The sequence below is a fragment of the Doryrhamphus excisus genome, chromosome 21 (genome assembly GCF_030265055.1).
Source record: "Doryrhamphus excisus isolate RoL2022-K1 chromosome 21, RoL_Dexc_1.0, whole genome shotgun sequence".
Lineage (NCBI taxonomy): Eukaryota > Metazoa > Chordata > Actinopteri > Syngnathiformes > Syngnathidae > Doryrhamphus > Doryrhamphus excisus.
In genome coordinates this window covers 4436919-4457965 of record NC_080486.1, presented here as the reverse complement: position 1 = coordinate 4457965, position 21047 = coordinate 4436919, and the positions used below count along the sequence as shown (strand labels likewise).

Here is a 21047-nt window from a genome sequence, read left to right as displayed (position 1 = left end):
AATATATATAAATATATATTTACAAATTTAATAATTCAATTCTAAATTTAATAATTCATAATTGCATAATATTTACTCAATAAAAATATTTAAATTAAATATTAATATAATGTTAATATCAATATCATCATCAACAACAACAATAATAATAATAATACATGATTTTAGACTCATTAAAAATAACAAATATAATTTACAAATTTAAAAATTCTTATTTTCATAATATTTACCCAATAAAAATAAAATATTTAAATTAAATATTAATATAATGTTAATATCAATATCAACAACAATAATAATAATAACAATATTAACAACAACAATGACAATAATGACACTAATAATAATAATAATAATAATAATAAATAATTTTTAACAAATAACAAATATAATTTAAAAAAATATATATTTACATGTTTTAAAATATGTTTATATTATTCCTTTATTATTTTTATATTTAAACCGTATTTTTATTTTACTTTTATTTTTCCATCACATTGCAGACTTGGGTTTGTAAAAAGTTTTTTATATTAATTATTATTAACAAGTGTGCAACACCTTTTTTTAAGGTATTTTTAGGTACTATGACTTATTGATGATGCTATAAAAAAAATTAAAGTAACAACATACAAATACTACAAAACTAACAAGAAAAAAACCCCAGTTGACCTAATTCCGAAGTCACTTCCCAGTCCAACTCCTGTATCTCCTCCGAGACGGAATGAGGGTAAATATTGTCCGAAGCTGGATATGAACTTCTACTTTGCTGTGCTTTTAATCCATTTTTAAATATCACCATGCCTCTAACACATAGTCAAAATATACAAAAAAATGTATTACTTCCTGGTGCTGACTTTAGATAGTCGTCAAAGAGGTCTTAAAATTACCGACCTCAAGGCATGTCCCGTCTTCACACCTAACATGGGACATTTAAGAACTTTTTAAAGTCCCAAATCCATGTTTATACCACTTGGGGGCGGGGGGTGAGGGGGACCCAGCCTGGGGTCTGAAGTGCTGCATACATTGCCACAAAGCTGCCCCCAGGTAAAGTACCCCCCCGCTTTTTAAGAGCATTCTATACGACCTCAAATCCTGTTAGAATCCCGGCTCTTCAGAGCTGCCTCTCAATTATGGCCGTGCCTTCTTCTTTCTCGTGTGACATTCAAGCGAAATAGCAACCACCGCGCGACGTCACTGTCGAGTGTGTTTTGCACAAGGTTATATATGTGTGTGTGTGTGTGTGTGTGTGATAGCACAGCTATTCCACTGGCACTTAATACTCGTCATTTCATGCCCCAGACAGGATTGCAGCAAATACACTTTAATGTGAGAGAGAGTGCATGCACACAAGATTTTTTTTTTTTTTTTTTTTTTTGTGATTGTGTGTCCAACTGTGTGTGCCCGCGGGGCAAAATGGAAGATGATAGGAAGGCGAAGGCGAAAAGGAAATGTGTTTGGAGAGGGGGATTTTGTAAAGTGAGCATATTTGGATGACCAAAAAAACCAGGACAATCTGGCGATGAGATACTCAAATGAGTACACTCTAAAGTAATGTCTTATTTTTCATATTATTATTATTATTATTTTAGGCTGCACGGTGTATGAGTGGTTGGCATGAAGGCCTCACAACTAGGAGACCAGAGTTTGTGGGAAGTCATGTTGCTGGCTACAGTTTTGATTAAGAAGAATTTGAAATTTGGAATTTTGAAATGCCTGGTGGGCCAAATGACGACACTTGGCGGACTTGATGTGGACCACGGGCCGCAGGTTGCCTATCTAATGTTAAAAACTGTATTTAGAAGGTGGTTAAAAAAATTACACAATGAATAACCTGTCAAGGGCTACACTGTGGACAAGTGGTTTGTGTGCAGGCCACACAGCTAGGACACCCGAGTTCGATTCCACCCTCGGCCATCTATGTTCTCCCCGTGCATGCGTGGGTTTTCTCCGGGTACTCCGGTTTCCTCCCACATTCCAAAAACATACTAGGTTAATTAGCGACTCCAAATTGTCCATAGGTATGAATGTGAGTGTGAATGGTTGTTTGTCTACGTATATGTGCCCTGTGATTGGCTGGCGACCAACTCCAGGGTGTACCCCGCCTCTCGCCCGAAGACAGCTGGGATAGGCTCCAGCACCGACCCTTGTGAGGATAAGCGGTAGAAAATGAATGAATGAATGGCACCTTTTGGGTGTTAAGTTGCTGTGTGATGATGTTAATGTTGTTTGTAAGATGACACCATGAGTCAGACTGTTGATGAATAAATGAATGGATGATTATTATCATTATTATTTCATTATATTAGAGGCACTTGTGGGCTGCATGGCGGATGAGTGGTTAGCGCGCAGACCTCACAGCTAGGAGACCCGAGTTCAATTCTAGTGTCTGCCATCTCTGTGTGGGGTTTGAATGTTCTTCCCGTGCATGCGTGTGTTTTCTCTGGGTACTTCGGTTTCCTCCGGAGTTCACGTGAGGATAAGCGGTGGGAAATGAATGAATGGATGGTAACTTTTGGGTGTTAAGTTGCTGTGTGATGATGTTAATGTTGTTTTTAAGATGACACCATAAGTCAAACTGTTGAAAATGTATGAAGGGATGAATATTATTTTATTATATTATTATTATTATATTATTATATTATATTATATTAGAGGCAACAAAGGTGACCCAAGTTCAATTCCAGCCTCTGCCATCTCTGTGTGGAGTTTGAATGTTCTCCCCGTGCATGCGTGGGTTTTCTCCGGGTACTCCGGTTTCCTCCTGAGTTCCCTCGTGAGGATAAGCAGTAGAAAAATGAATGATTGGATAGTACCTTTTGGGTGTTAAGTTGCTGTGTGATGATGTTAATGTTGTTTTTAAGATGACGCCATAAGTGAGACTGTTGAAAATGAATGAATGGACGACAACAAAGTTATGACTCAGTTATGTAGCCGCCCCCCCCAGCTTCTGGCCCTAGTATCAAGTAAGTAAGTAGTATCTGTTTTTGAACACTTGGCCTCAATAAAGTGTGCTTCCATTGTTCAGTAGAGGAACTATACTAAAAATAACAACTTCCTGTTGCACTTGTACCGTCCTAAAAAGCAAACCAGGGGTGCCGAAAGACAAACATCACACCCCTTTGGCAAACTTCTTAAAAGTTGATGCAAGGACGATCTGTCATTTTTGTTTTGTTCCAAAATCCTCCCTCCGCTCGGCATGTGTCAAAAAGAGGCGGACTTGGCACATCGGCGGCGCTCGCCTTTGACATCAAACGCTCACATCCACTCGGAATCCCAATGAGATGCAAATGGTCACGCGTCGGCATGTGCCAGGACCCCTTCTCCCAATAATACGGCGCCATGATTAAACCAAAGATTGCCATTTTAATTGCAATTTTAGCACTCTTAATCAGAGTGAAATCCTCGGAAGCCGCCCGGATAGTAATTTAGGCTGCGGGAACAGGATCACGGCAACCTGCTGCATGCCATGTCAAGAGATTCCATAAGGGGACGTTGCACAGATGTCCCGTCATTGAGTAGCCATCAATAATGCTTCCATTTCCTTCCAACATCTGCTCCTGTTTCTCTAAAAAAAAATACATTTAAGGACATTGGAGGTTTTTTTTTGCCCCTCAATTTTTACAAACCCAAGTCTGCAAATGCATGAGGAGGGATGAAAAAATAAAAGTAAAATAAAATAAAAATACAGTTTAAATATAAAAATATTAAATGAATAATATGAACATATTTTAAAACATGTAAATATATTTTTTTAAATTTGTCAATTATATTTGTTATTTTTAAAGAGTCTAAAATTATTTTATTATTATTATTATTATTATTATTATTATTATTATTATTATTATTATTATTATTATTATTATTATTATTATTATTATTATTATTATTATTATTATTATTAGTAGTAGTAGTAGTAGTAGTAGTAGTAGTGGTATTGTTGTTGTTGTTATTAAGTTTAAATACAAAAAATGAATAATATAAACATGTAAATATATATTTTTTAATTTGTCAATTATATTTTTATTTTTTTAATTATTATTATTATTATTATTATTATTATTATTATTATTATTATTATTATTATTATTATTATTATTATTATTATTATTATTATGATTATGATTATGATTATGATGATTATTATTATTATTATTATTATGAACACCGGCCTTAACTAAGGCAAGTGAGGCCTACAGTTCTTTGATTGTCATTGTGGGGTCTTTTGTGACCTCGCTGTAATCTTGGGGTAATTTTTTTTTTTGGTAATTTGTAGATAATGGCTCTCACTGTGGTTTGCTGGAGTCCCAAACTTTTAGAAAGGGCTTTATAATGTTTTCCATCTCATTTCTTCACACGGGGCAATTTAGGCTTGCTTTTTTGTCCCTTAATAATAAAAAAATCATAAAAAAATTGCATAAAATTTTCTATTGAGTTGTCATTGACAATTTTTAATACAAAAACATTGACTATAAGTGTGACAAACATGCAAAAAATAACAAATCAGGAAAGGTCGAGCACTTTTTTTCCACTGTATGTCTGTAAGTAATGTGCAACTATGCTATAATACCTATATGGATAGAGACATGTCTTATTTAAATGTATTTAACCTATGTCTTAGTAATTACTGTTTGTTTTTATGACATTCAGCACAGTTAATAGAGCTTTTATGATGATAACAGTTCAAAATGTAAGAAATTAATTGACTTTACATCATTTCCCACGGGTAAATGTACCTAAAAAAGCGTTTAGTTTATGTGCATTCATGCTCACTTTGTTTTTTTTCAGTGAAATTAATAATAGGCTGCAAAAAAATGCACAAAATCAGTGTGACAAGGACTCAGTGGGTAAGTCCTCATGTGTGTCATGGCATTAAAAGCTTATACGGGAAAGTTTTGCAAAAGGAAACCCTGGTTGCCAGGCTTGAATTAACACCCTTAATTCAATATATATGCTATAAATATAACAATATGATATAAAAAATACATATCTCCTCCATTGGCATGTGTGTGGGCGCGACTTACATTTCAGCTCCAAACGTATGAAGTCTGTGTTGCCAAGGTTTTCCAAAAAGACGCCATAAGGAGCGCTGGTCTTGAAATAGAAGGAAATGTCAGCGCTGGTCTCCCCCTGGAAGGTGGCGAAGTGGAGGTAGGATGACGGCGTGGTGAATGAAGCAGCGTTCCAGTAGTTATCTGTAATTGATTTAGAACTGCATGAATTATTATTATCATTAATCATAACAATTTCTGATAAATGCATGGAATGAAGAGTTTGGTTTTAAATTTCCATGCATAAATCCATTAATCTATGTCTTATCTAATATATATGCTCTTTTATATATGCCACGTCTAATAAAAGGATTTCATCATCTGAAACTCATCATTTTGATGCGGCGGCCGGGTTAATAATATTTAATGAAACATTTATTATAATTACAAAAAAGCACGGATGACAATGTGATCATTTCTTTTCATTCCGAATGAGGTGGCGTGGAGACGAAAGGAGCGAAAGCGTCGCTCGGCTTCTTGTGATAACTTTTCTAATGGAGCCGCCGCTAATGAAGACAAAGTGGCTTCATTGTTACGTCGTGTTATAAATTGTAGCGTTACCTGGGCATGCCCAGACATGGCGGGAGGTGTGATCAATAAAGTATTTAATTCAATACAGCAAGGGAGCGGCACGACTCACTAAAAAATGAGGGGTTACGAGGTTTTAAGGATGAGGGGAGGCTAAGCCCGGCAAAGAAAAACTGAGTAATTATTTATTATCATATCATATATATATGATAATTTTAGGAAATTCCTACATTCATTAATTTTCTACTGCTTATCCTCACAAAGGTAATGGGGGTGCTGGAGCCTATCCCAGCTGTCTTCGGGCAAGAAGCGGGGAATTGAACTCGGGTGTCCCAGCTGTGAGGTCTGCGCGCTAACCACTCATCCGCCTTGCAACCCACAAGTGCCTCTAATATAATAAAATAATAATCATTCATTCATTCATTTTCAACAGTCTGACTTATGGTGTCATCTTACAAACAACATTGCAATCACACAGCAACTTAACACCCAAAAGGTTACCATTCATTCATTCAATTTCTACTGTTTATCCTCACGAGGGTCGTGGGGGGTGCTGGAGCATATTCCAGCTGTCTTCGGGCAAGAGGCGGGGTACACCTTGGACTGGTCGCAAGCCAGCCAATCACAGGGCACATATAGACAAACAACCATTCACACTCACATTCATACCTATGGACAATTTGGAGTCACTAATTAACCTAGCATGTTTTTGGAATGTGGGAGAAAACCCACGGAGAACATGCAAAATCCACACAGAGATGGCCGAGGGTGGAATTGAACTCGGGTGTCCTAGCTGTGAAGCCTGCATGCTAAACACTTGACCAGCATGCAGCCCTTAATACTACGCATAGTTGCCAGGAAAAGACAGGAAGCAGAACTGGAGGTAGTAGAGATGTGGATTCTGAAGTTCACATTGGGAGTTACCATGATGGATAGGATCAGGAACTGAAATGTAATTGAACTCGGGTGTCCTAGCCGTGAGGCCTGCGTACTAACCACTTTTCACTGTGCAGCCCTAACAACTGAGCAATTATTCATTATCATATCATATATATGATAATTTTATGAAATTCTTATATTCATTCATTCATTTTCTACGGCTTATCCTCAAGACGGTCGTGGGGGGAGCCTATCCCAGCTGTCTTCGCCAGTCAATCACAGGGCACATATAGACAAACAACCATTCACACTCACATTCATACCTATGGACAATTTGGAGTCGCTAATTAACCTAGCATGTTTTTGGAATGTGGGAGGAAACCGGAGTACCCGGAAAAAACCCACGCATGCATGGGGAGAACATGCAAACTCCACACAGACATGACCGAGGGTGGAATTGAACTCGGATCTCCTAGCTGTGAGGTCGACACGCTAACCACTCAACCTCTGTGCAGCCTGTCATTTAATTTATGTTGTGAATTAAGCCTCACTTTTTAGCAGTTTTTGCAACTTTTAAATGGTGCTACTGCATGCATGTTTGGATGTGTGTGTGTGTGTGTGTATGGCCGCTATCTGCCCTTGCCGCTGGTGACAGCATGTAAGGCAATGAGGAGATGGGATGAGCTAAGCTCTGTCACGCGGGAACACTTATCGCAAAGAACCAGGAGACACGAACACACAGATGTAACGAGATGCATGTTCACTGGTGCACACCACTTACATAGACACACAAATAATCATATTTTTACTAAACATATTTAAATATTTCCACACTCGGCCATCTCTGTGTGGAGTTTGCATGTTCTCCCTGTGCATGCGTGGGTTTTCTCCGGGTACTCCGGTTTCCTCCCACATTCCAAAAACATGCTAGGTTAATTGGCGACTCCAAATTGTCTATAGGTATGAATGTGAGTGTGAATGGTTGTTTGTCTATATGTGCCCTGTGATTGGCTGGCTTTCGACCAGTCCAAGGTGTACCCCGCCTCTTGCCCGAAGACAGCTGGGATAGGCTCCAGCACCCCCCACGACCCTCATGAGGATAAACAGTAGAAAATGAATGAATGAATGGTACCTTTTGGGTGTTAAGTTGCTGTGTGATGATGTTAACGCTGTTTGTAAGATGACACCATGAGTCAGACTGTTGAAAATGAATGAATGATTATTATTTTATTATATTAGAGGCACTTGTGGGCTTCACGGCGGACAAGTGGTTAGCGCGCAGACCTCACAGCTGGGACACCCAAGTTCAATTCCGCCTCTTGCCCGAAGACAGCTGGGTTAGGCTCCAGCACCCCTCACGACCCTCATGAGGATAAACAGTAGAAAATGAATGAATTAATGGTACCTTTTGGGTGTTAAGTTGCTGTGTGATGATGTTAACGCTGTTTGTAAGATGACACCATGAGTCAGACTGTTGAAAATGAATGAATGGATGATTATTATTTTATTATATTAGAGGCACTTGTGGGCTGCAAGGCAGATGAGTGGTTCGCGCGCAGCCCTCACAGCTCGGACACCCGAGTTCAATTCCGCCTCTTGCCCGAAGACAGCTGGGATAGGCTCCAGCACCCCTCATGACCCTCATGAGGATAAACAGTAGAAAATGAATGAATGAATGGTACCTTTTGGGTGTTAAGTTGCTGTGTGATGATGTTAACGCTGTTTGTAAGATGACACCATGAGTCAGACTGTTGAAAATGAATGAATGATTATTATTTTATTATATTAGAGGCACTTGTGGGCTGCACGGCAGACAAGTGGTTAGCACGCACACCTCACAGCTGGGACACCCGAGTTCAATTCCGCCTCTTGCCCGAAGACAGCTGTGATAGGCTCCAGCACCCCCCACGACCCTCATGAGGATAAACAGAAAATGAATGAATAAATGGTACCTTTTGGGTGTTAAGTTGCTGTGTGATGATGTTAATGCTCTTTGTAAGATGACACCATAAGTCAGACTGTTGAAAATGAATGAATGAATGATTATTATTTTATTATATTAGAGGCACTTGTGGGCTGCAAGGCGGATGAGTGGTTAGCGCGCAGACGACCAGTCCAGGGTGTACCCCACCTCATGTCCGAAGACAGCTGGGATAGGCTCCAGCACCCCTCGCAATTTAAATATTCTGTTTATTATTGATTCAAATGCAGATGTTTTACCTCATAGCGGCCATGTTTTTCAACCAATCAGTCCAGGGTGTACCCCACCTCTCACCACCTGAAGACAGCTGGGATAGGCTCCAGCACCCCCGCGACCCTCGTGAGGATAAGCGGTCGAAAATGAATGAATTAATGAATTAAATGATCCAATATTAGTTATCATAATAGTCAGAATTTGACCTACATGCTAAAAAACAAAGCCTGCATCTACTTCCTTCAAGGTACACTTTTTTTTTGTACTCCGTGTTGACAGTATCAGGCCTCAGACACATAAACAAGGTAAAAATGTCAAAGATAGTGTGATACATATTTGTATGCACTGCCTGAAACGTCAAAAGCCGCTAGTGAGAAAAGGGGAAGAAAAGGCTCATGACAACATATAAGACGTACGAGGGACACGAGGATAAAGAAATACTGCCTGGGGGGGTGAGTCACGCTTCACAAGGAGGTAGAGAGACAACAAGATGGGGAAAAAGGTGGGAGGTTATAGAGAAAGAGCTCAAAGGAGATCTGAGGTGGTGCAGGAAATTTGACAGAAAGTGAGTGTTGGAGAGGGGGAAGGGGGGGAAGAGAGGAGGAGGACTCAGCGAGTGAAATCCTCTTTGTTTGCCAAACACATAGATGCATCCGGATGACTTGGCTCTGCTGTACATTCCCGGCAGAACCCCCCCAAAATGGCAGATAAGGTTGTTTTCTGACGGTTCAGGTCGTAAATGTTGAAAACTATTTTTTTTCGGCTCTCTCCCGGTGCAGGAAAATCGACCCGTCGGAAAAAAAAGTGGTCTGTTCTGCTATTTTGAGGCGCTGCTTGGACTCATGATGAGCAGGTGGGTGGTTTCCCCCATGTCCAGGAGTGAATAATAATAATAATAATAATAATAATAATAATAATAATAATAATAATAATAATAATAATAATAATAATAATAATAATAATAATAATAATAATAATAATAATAATAATAATAATAATAATAATAATAATAATAATAATAATAATAATAATAATAATAATTTTACAATTATTAATATTATAATAATAATGGAAAACTGATTTTTTTTTACATGCATTTACTCTAATGGAAAACTGCCATGCAGCCCCGTTTTTTTAAGGAAGGGAAACTCGTGTATTCCCACAATTAATATTAATAATAATTTAATTAATAATTAATAATAATGATGATGATGATAAAGATAAAGATAATGATAATAATAATAATAATGATAATAATAATAATAATAATAATAATAATAATAATAATAATAATAATAATAATAATAATAATAATAATAATAATAATAATAATAATAATAATAATAATAATAATTATTATTATTATTATTATTATTATTATTATTATAGTTTAGTTCCTGATCATATCCATCGTGGTCACTCCCAAGCATCTGCATCTCTGCTACCTCCAGTTCTGCTTCCTGTCTTTTCCTGGCAACTATGCGTAATATTAAGGGCTGCACGCCGGTCAAGTGGTTAGCACGCAGGCTTCACAGCTAGGACACCCGAGTTCAATTCCACCCTCGGCCATCTCTGTGTGGAGTTTGCATGTTCTCCCTGTGCATGCGTGGGTTTTCTCACACATTCCAAAAACATGCTAGGTTAATTAGCGACTCTAAATTGTCCATAGGTATGAATGTGAGTGTGAATGGTTGTTTGTCTATATGTGCCCTGTGATTGGCTGGCGACCAGTCCAGGGTGTACCCCGCCTCTTGCCTGAAGACAGCTGGGATAGGCTCCAGCACCTACCCTCGTTAGAATAAGCGGTAGAAAATGAATGAATGAATGGTACCTTTTGGGTGTTAAGTTGCTGTGTGATGATGTTAATGTTTTGAAGATGACACCATGAGTCAGACTGTTGAAAATGAATGAATGGATGATTATTATTTTATTATATTAGAGGCAAGCCAAGCACCATCAAACCAAATTTTGTGTGCCAATGAGTACAAAGTGTACAAGTTTAGTACACAAGAAAGCAGCAGGGCGCCTTTTACGGATATTCAAATGGTGTTATAAGTGGTTTCCTTGACAAGCCATTTTCTCTGTCTAATTGCTTCTCAAGGTGCTGCTGATACAAAAATGGTCATTCAAGTTCTGCTCTTCGATTTGGAGCATTTTTACAAGACAATGTACCGCAGAAATACAGTCAAGCATCGTTTTTTTTGCTAAAATTTTGCCTCGTTTTTTGCATAATATCGCATTTTTCCTGTACTGTATCAGGAGTGCACTGCTAAATAACCTGCCATGGGGACAAGGAAAATAAAAAAATTAAAAGTGCCATGAATCTGATAAAGAAGGTAAAAAATGCTAATAAATTCAAGGATATTAGCATGGGCGTTCTTTGTAAACAACCCAGAGAAACAGTCCAATTTAACAGTGTTAAAACGTAGCAATTGTTCTGTAATTATATTTCACGCGCAATTATTTTCAGTTGTTCTTCAGCAAGTGGATTGTATCACGTCCTTAAATGAGAATTTTTAATTGGGGGAATTTTATGGTCGAGGTGCTTTATCTCCAATACAATGAATATAACATTTGCATGGTATAATTATATTCATCACTTATAATTAGTTTGTTTCTCACTCGACAACTGTCTCCATCAATCTCCTTTTGTAATTAGTTTGCTTGTCTTTTTTTTTTTTAAATATTTAATTTCCCCCGTTGATGAACCTTTATTTTGATAGTCACATGTATCACAAGAAACACTATTCAGAAATCATAACGTGAAACTAATTATTAGACTTGACTTCCTGTATTGTTTTCCTGGGGTTATTATTTCAAATAATATCAAACATGATGACATTAAATGAAAGTGTCCATTTTATTTTAACATAGAAATAATTTGAAGAAACAATTTGTCTTTCAAGCTCAGACATGCAATTAAAACATAATTAGTTTTTAATTATTAATTAATAGATTTTTTTGTTATTGCTGAAAAGCTGCATGCATGAAGGCTAATGTAACCATGCCAAGGGATAGCGCCAACCTCCAAAGTGGAACAGCCTAAAAGGAGGTACAATTTGAAGTTCAACCAAAATTATACTTTATTTTACTTTTATTTTATTTTACTTTATCCTTTTCTCTCGGATCACAGAATCCGTGACCCCTCTAGCATACATTAGCATTCAATGATGGTCACAACAGTTGAGAGGTTCGGACTAAAAAAATTTTCTTCTTCTCTCTTTGGAATTTTTATCAGTCATAATTATCAGACGAAAATTTACAAATAGAAAGCTTAAATAATTGGAAATTAAAGAAAAACAGTATGAAGGGAAAAGACCACTGTAATTTTATAAGAATAAAGTCAAAATGAGTCACAATTATGCAACAAACTGATAAGGTTATGGAGGCAAAATATTTTTGTGACATAGAATTGAAATATGAGAAACCAACAAAAATATTGTAATTTTTGTCTTAAACCTTGTTAAATTATGGGAATAAAGTCATAAAATTATTGGACGAATGGAAAGAAAGTCATAATATTCCAAAATCATTTATAAAGAAGAAAGTAGAATACCAAAAAGCAAAAAAAAAAAAAAGGGGGGGGGGGGCAGGGGGGGTAAAAAGCCGAAAGCGTTTGTACTTCCTCTCTTCCACAGTGCCACTGAAAAAAAGACAGGAAGCAGAACTTGAGGTAGCAGAGATTCTGAGGGTTCACATTGGGAGTGACCATGACCATGATAGACAGGATCAGGAACAAGTACATAATTGTTTGATATCAGTATTGGAAATGTCTTATTTTTGGGTGTCAGGAACGGATTTCTTATTGGAAAATTTTTTTTTTGGTTATCGTACGTTTGGAGGAATGACGACAGTCGAGGTTCCGGCGTTGTCAATTCGTTTCGTTTATATTGCCGCCGCCTCATTAATGGCGAGTCATGAGCCAAGTGTGTTAAACCGCATGTGCATTATTATTATCATAATAGAATAGTCCTTTATATCCGTGTATGTATTCAACCTAACGAACTTAAGTTAATGGGATTAATTTTTCCTTGTCTGGCTTCGACTGTACAGGCAAATATTAAAACCCACCATCGGAATGAGCTCCATTAATGCCACGGCACGCACACGTAATTTTTTCCTGCATTTATTACACACCAAAACTTTCCACAGATATTCGTCACCGAGTGGGACGAACGTTACGCACACAACGGAGACGCATCAATCATCGACGCCGGTGCTATTCACATATGACGTTTTTAATATACGCTTAATGAGCCTTAACTGGGCCAATACGTGCCCCCCATGTTCTGATCTCGTGGTCAGCAATATGGCGGACGTATCTCAAAGTCATCTTCATTTTAAAGTAAGTTCGTTAATTCGTTCCCGTCGTATATAGAAGACAAAACAGGAAAAGAGTCATCCATCTTTCTTAATCGTCCAAGCTACGTAGACACACACACACAGATGTGATGTCACGGGTCATTAAATAATAGTTTGTTTACGTGCTGGCAGCTCCGTGATGAGACATTAGTAAGAACGCCGCCAGATTGTTGATGAGGGCGCCGTAATGACTACGACATCAGTAAAGCGCCACAGCCAGGTGGTCTGTCATGTTCCGCTCCCCCCTATCCCTTCTCCAGAACGCAACCGGGGCCCACTTCCTGTCGGATGCGGAGAACTTAACCATGTGATATGTCGCCGTTGAACGCCTTAGTGGGTTTAAATGCATTCTTAGCCTGAGCTAAAAGGCTCATATGAGATTGCACGGGTCTGTTGCGTTATTCCCTTTAGTGTGAAAAATGTGCAGTCAACAAGATGATACACGCGGCGTTATTATCGTAATGATCAAGCATGCCTCGCGCCAAAGATTAAATCCATGTTTGCTTTTCTTCTGCACAGGTTATTACTTTCCTGAACACCCCGGTACTTTGTTACATCTCCCTGCAGAAGAAGCATAACTCGCTATCGCGGCGGTATTAATCTTGCTTTATCTTGCTTATTTTTAGGAATTGATGCGGAGTTGTTGATTTATGTTGATAGGAAACGCTTAGCTTATCATACAGTATGTATAACTCCATAAATAATGGAGAAAACCTGGAGAAAATGTAGAAAATAATGTAAAAATTGTGCTTAAAATTGTACTTAAAATACAGCAAAATTTTGGTTAGCATAATTAGACGTACCTATGCATCTTTTCACAAAAAAAAAATTTTTTTCTTTTTTTTAGTTGGGAGCTGATATTTTCCTGAAACTTACCTGTGTTCTACTAGTGATTTTAAATTATATTTTTGGTTTCTGATGAAAGAAATTCGTTTTGGTAGGTTCCATGTAAGGATGTCCATTAATCTTGCTTTATCTTGCTTATTTTTAGTAATTGATGCGGAAAAATCCTGTAGTTGTTGATTTATATGGATAGGAAACGCTTAGCTTATCATACAGTATGTATAACTCCATAAATAATGGAGAAAATATGGAGAAAATGTAGAAAATAATGTAAAAATTATGCTTAAAATTGTACTTAAAATACAGCAAAAACTTGGTTAGCATAATTAGATGTAGCTATTTGTTTTTTATAAACCTAAACGCACCACCCCAACAATGTATTTAATTTTTTTTTTCTCGAGAGGCGAAAAGTGGTGATGATGCAACTCCCCACAAATGGATTTCATTTTAGAACGTGCATAAAATTATTACCCATTGTCTGGAAATGTATTTTTAAATTAATGTTGTTTATCTTGTTTAGATATTTGAGTTGTCACAATGCCTTAAATGCATCTTTTCACAAAAAAAACATTTTTTTTTTAGTTGGGAGCTGATATTTTCCTGAAACTTACCCATGTTCTACTAGTGATTAGAAATTTAATTTTTGGTTTCTGATGAAAGAAATTCATTTTGGTAGGTTCCACGTAAGGATGTCCATTAATTATCGACCTGATATTAGCATAAAAAGCTTATCATACAGTATGTATAGCTCCATAAATAATGGAGAAAACCTGGAGAAAATGTACAAAATAATGTAACAATTGTGCTTAAAATTGTACTTAGCATAATTAGACGTAGCTATACATTTTTATAAACCTAAACGCACCATCCCAACAACGTATTTAATTTTTTTTTCTCAAGAGGCAAAAAGTGGTGATGATGCAACTCCCCACAAATGGATTTCATCTCATAACGTGCATGAAAGTATTCCGCATTGTCGGGAAATTTATTTGTAAATTAGTGTTGTTTATCTTGTTTCAATATTTGAGTTGTCACAATTCCTGAAATACATCTTTTCACAAAAAATAAGTTTTTTTCTTTTTTTTTTTAGTTGGGAGCTGTTATTTTCCTGAAACTTACCTATGTTCTACTACTGATTAGAAATTCAATTTTCGGTTTCTGATGAAAGATGTTTGTTTTGGTAGGTTCCATGTAAGGATGTCCATTAATTATCGGCCTGATATTAGCATAAAAATGCAATATAAAATGCGACATATCAAACTTGCGTTGGCCGCACTAACATTAAACTTTCATATCAAGACGGGGGCCTCAAACTCGTGTCCTGCGGGCCACATTTGGCCCACGGGCCGCATGTTTGGGACCCTTTTTGGACCCTTTGGATTGGATAAACAACAAAAATATACTATACTTATACTGTACTATGCTTGGGGCAAGAGTAGTCAAGTGCATAATTGTTAAGAATAATAATATAATAATACTACACTAATACACTACACAGCATAATGCAGATTTTGTAAGTTTTTGTAAGTTCAAAAAAAAAAACAACAACATGTAAGTTATTATTTCAGGTATTATTTTTCTGTACCAATGGTTAAGCAACCAACATAGGCTGATTGAGTAATTGGAAAATATTGTTATTTTTAAATATTTATTTTACTATTTAAATTGTATTTAGGAGTTATTGAATTATTATATTATAATTATTTATTATTTTGTTATGATTTTATTTGAGCTAAATCTATTATTGAAACTGTATTTACTATTTATTTTATAATTATAGTATAATGATTATTTATATATTTTAATATTAATTATTTTATTTTAAGTGAATATATTATTGAAACTGTATTTACTATTTATTTTATAATTATAGTATAATGATTATTTATAAATTTTAATATTAATTATTTTATTTTATGTGAATGTATTATTTAAACTGTATTTACTATTTATTTTATAATTATAGTATAATGATTATTTATATATTTTAATATTAATTATTTTATTTTAAGTGAATATATTATTTAAACTGTATTTACTATTTATTTTATAATTATAGTATAATGATTATTTATATATTGTAATATTAATTATTTTATTTTATGTGAATGTATTATTTAAGCTGTATTTACTATTTATTTTATAATTATAGTATAATGATTATTTATATATTTTAATATTAATTATTTTATTTTAAGTGAATATATTATTGAAACTGTATTTACTATTTATTTTATAATTATAGTATAATGATTATTTATATATTGTAATATTAATTATTTTATTTTATGTGAATGTATTATTTAAACTGTATTTACTATTTATTTAAGATATGGAGAGTTCAGAACTTGACTTTAGCACGAATGACTCTTACATTCGATGTTACCTCGAACCCGAGGAAGCAAAGCTCTTGCAGCTGTGTGCGTCTCATTATCGCCCCGTCTTAGAAGCATTCCTTTTTGTTTGTAATCTTATATTCCATTATCGATGATGAAATTACCGTCGAGCATGACACACGCATCAGCGACGAATGATGCAATTAATCAGCGGGTCCGACACCCCTGCAGGTAGAAGCCAATATAAGTGTCGATAGGACAAGAACAGCCAAATCTGTGTATTTTTTTATTTTTTCCACTTGACCAAAACCCACACAGAGTGTACTGATTAGATGAACGTGGGAAGAGAAACAGCAATGTGTGTGCGTGAGAGAGATAGTGAAAAACCGGATAAACTACACGGAAATCGATGGAGCGGCTTGGAAAGAGTTGCTGTTATCTGATCGGAATAAAAGTAGTGCACACATGATCATTTACGTTTTTTTTTTTTTTTTCTGCAAAATGAGCATCACACACACACACACACACACACACATACACAGTCTAGTATAATAATAATAGGCCAAAGCGTTATGCATGATCTGCTTTGTTCCTTTTAATTAACAACCAGTCAAACCAGCAGCAGCAAACTCTAAAGCACCTTTAATACTCCCAACAAAGCCTCGATGGACACTACAGGGCAAAGTCATTCTAATAATGTGCCATTTCATTTGCCATTAGCGCAAATTGTCCTCTTCTTGAGGGCAATAACCATAATCCGAGCATTGCCTCGACGGGAATCTACGCAGCTTCTCGTCATGCACCTTAAATACAGTCAAATTAAGTCTTTTTTATTTTTTTTATTTTTATTTTTTTTTTTTACAATTGTAATGTAACCATGTGAGGTTCCTTCGTGTTAAAGCATGTGTGCAACAAACGGTACAAATGAATGAACTTAATGAATTGGATTTTTTGAGCTTCCATGTTAGAAAAAGAAATGTGTTTGGGAATTTTGATAGGAATTTAATGAATGAAAAAAAAAAATCCTATCTTTTTTGTCAATTTTTTCTGCTTTTTAAACTCCTTAACTACTGCACGGTGCACAATACATTAACAGCCGTATACATAAACAGAGCAGTGGAGTCCTATAGCATCACATGTATTGATATCTGTGCTTTACTATACTATAGCATATAGACAAACAACCATTCACACTCACATTCATTTGGAGTCGCCAATTAACCTAGCATGTTTTTGGAATGTGCCTCTAATATAATAACATAATAATCATCTATTCATTCATTTTCAACAGTCTGACTCATGGTGTCATCTTACAAACAACATTAACCTCATCACACAGCAACTTAACACCCAAAAGGTACCATGCATTCATTTTCTACCGCTTATCCTCACTGGAGCCTATCCCAGCTGTCTTCAGGCGAGAGGCGGGGTACACCCTGAACTGGTGGCCAGCCAATCACAGGGCACATATAGACAAACAACCATTCAAACTCACATTCATACCTATGGACAATTTGGAGTCGCTAATTAACCTAGCATGTTTTTGGAATGTGGGAGGAAATCAAATTCCCGAAAAGAACATGAAGGGAGAACATGCAAACTCCACACAGAAATGGCCGAGAGTGGAATTGAACTCGGGTATCCTAGCTGTGAGGCCTGTGTGCAAACTCCGCACAGAGATGGCCGAGGGTGGAATCAAACTCGGGTCTCCTAGTACATAACTGAGTCACCTTTGTTGCCTCTAATATAATAACATAATAATCATCCATTCAATCATTTTCAACAGTCTGACTCATGGTGTCATCTTACAAACAACATTAACATCATCACACAGCAACTTAACACCCAAAAGGTACCGTTCATTCATTCATTTTCTACCGCTTATCCTCACGAGGGTCGCAGGGGGTGCTGGAGCCTATCCCAGCTGTCTTCGGGCGAGAGGCGGGGTAGGCCCTGGACTGGTCGCCAGCCAATCACAGGGCACATATAGACAAACAACCATTCACACTCGCATTCATACCTATGGACAATTTGGAGTCGCTAATTAACCTAGCATGTTTTTGGAATGTGGGAGGAAACCGGATTCCCGAAGAGAACATGCAAACTCTGCACAGAAATGGCCGAGAGTGGAATCAAACTCGGGTCTCTTAGTACATAACTGAGTCACCTTTGTTGCCTCTAATTTAATAACATAATAATCATCCATTCAATCATTTTCAACAGTCTGACTCATGGTGCCATCTTACAAACAACATTAACATCATCACACAGCAACTTAACACCCAAAAGGTACCGTTAATTAATTCATTTTTACCGCTTATCCTCACGAGGGTCGCAGGGGGTGCTGGAGCCTATCCCAGCTGTCTTCGGGCGAGAGGCGGGGTACACCCTGGACTGGTGGCCAGCCAATCACAGGGCACATATAGACAAACAACCATTCACACTCACATTCATACCTATGGACAATTTGGAGTTGCTAATTAACCTAGCATGTTTTTGGAATGTGGGAGGAAATCAAATTCCCGAAAAGAACATGAGGGGAGAACATGCAAACTCCACACAGAAATGGCCGAGGGTGGAATTGAACTCGGGTCTCCTAGCTGTGAGGCCTGCGTGCTATCCACTCGACCGCCGTGCAACCCTTAATACTACGCAGAACTGGAGAAGTAGAATTGGAGGTAGCAGAGATGCGGATGCTGAAAAAAAATGTACATTTTTTAAATTAATACATTTTTTAAAATATTAAAATATTATGGGAATAAAGTCATAATTATCAGACAAAAAATTACAAAAAATTAAATAATTGGAAATGAAAGAAAAACAGTATAAATGGAAAAAAACACTGTAATTTTGCAAATTAATTAATTTGTAATTATGCAACAAACTGGTAAGGTTATGAGGCAACATATTTTCATGACATAGAATTTAAATGTGAAATATGAGAAACCAACAAAAAATAATAATTTTTGGCTTAAAGCTTGTTAAATTATGAGAATAAAGTCATAAAATTATTAGAAGAATGGAAATAAAGTCATTCATTTTCTACCGCTTTTTTCCTCACGAGGGTCGCGGGGGGTGCTGGAGCCTATCCCAGCTGTCTTCGGGCGAGAGGCGGGGTACACCCTGGACTGGTCGCCAGCCAATCACAGGGCACGTATAGACAAACAACCATTCACACTCACATTCATACCTATGGACAATTTGGAGTGGCCAATTAACCTAGCATGTTTTTGGAATGTGGGAGGAAACCGGAGTACCCGGAGAAAACCCACGCATGCACGGGGAGAACATGCAAACTCCACACAGAGATGGCCGAGGGCGGGGACCGAACCCTGGTCTCCTAGCTGTGAGGTCTGCGCACTAACCACCAGACCGCCGTGCCGCCGAAATAAAGTCATAATATTCCAAAACCCACTGCCACTGAAAAAAAAGACAGGAAGCAGAACTGGAGGAAGCAAAGATGCGGATGCTGAGGTTCACATTGGGAGTGACCATGATAGATAGGATCAGGAACAAGTACATCAGAGGGGCTTTTTACATGTTAGCGGCCTTGGAGATAAAGTCAGAGACGCCAGACTGAGATGGTTCGGACATGTCCAGAGGAAATATAGTGAAATAATTGGTTGATATTATTTTGATATTATTTTATTATTATTGATATTTCTTGGACAATATTGGTATATTGGTGTATTGAATTAGTCTGAGGCAATGGCTGCTACCTATAACGGTCCTGGTTGATATTACAATAGAAATAGATTAAAAAAAAGTTCGTTTTTATTCAAAAGATGTAATCCTTCAAATACAACATCTTTTTTCCAAAGAAGTCATGGCTGCCGTTGGCTTTTTGTCCCGGGGAAATTTCAACAATTTAACACCAAAAGACAAAGCAAGCCACTCGCTGACCCGAACCGTTCCAAGTGTCCGCACGCTGTCAACGGGAACGTTTTTAATTAGCGCCATAACGAAGACCGGGGGTGTTCTTTTCATGCAACCTTTGTTGAACCCTTCACAAAAAGGTTACACAGCCATGCCTTCGCAACCAGCTGAGAATTTGGGAAATGATGCTTCTTCTCTGCAGCCGAGGTCATTAATGCACACATTTTCTCCTAATTAGACCGTTGCTACTGCAGTAACTCAACCCCATACACGGAATATACGCCTCTCATACCCTATGTCTTCATTTTTTCATCTTGCGGCTCCGGCCTCCTGGAAAGATGGAAGTTCCTTTTAATATCGACTGCTAATTCTAAAGCACAGTGTGCTCCGGCTTTGAGACATGATGCTGACCTTTTAACTTGCTTTGAAAGACCCGTTCCTGTAAGTCCACCGACCTCCTCAGCGCTCAGCAGTCTGCTGAAATCCACACTTCTATTTTTTTTTTATCTTCACTTGGACATATGTTGACATATGTTATGTTATTTACCTCAAGCATGTGTGCTCGGGAATTTTTTTCATGAAAAAAATAAAAAATAAAATTAAAACAACAATAAAGGTTATTATTTTTATTATTTTTCTGTACTTGCCAATGATTAAGCAACCAACATAGGCCAATTGAGTAATTGGGAAATATTGTTATTATTTTTAAATATTTATTTTACTATTTAAATTGTATTTAGGATTTATTGTATTATTATATTATAATTATTATTTTATTTTAGCTAAATGTATTATTTAAACTGTATGTACTATTTATTTTATAATTATATTATAATGATTATTTATATATTTTAATATTAATTATTTTATTTTATGTGAATGTATTATTTAAACTGTATTTACTATTTATTTTATAATTATATTACAATGATTATTATATATTTTAATATTAATTATTTTATTTTATGCAAATGTATTATT

General features: G+C 36.6%; 1 protein-coding gene across 2 annotated transcripts in view; it reads right to left on the bottom strand.

Annotated features, from left to right (window-relative positions):
* cntnap2a (contactin associated protein 2a) overlaps positions 1-21047 on the bottom strand; it is a 341582-nt gene that overhangs the window by 48139 nt on the left and 272396 nt on the right. For both annotated transcript variants that reach the window (XM_058059946.1, XM_058059947.1), the window contains exon 18: positions 5022-5192. In XM_058059946.1, the coding sequence (XP_057915929.1) occupies positions 5022-5192 (171 nt within the window). The remainder of the gene's footprint in view (positions 1-5021; positions 5193-21047) is intronic.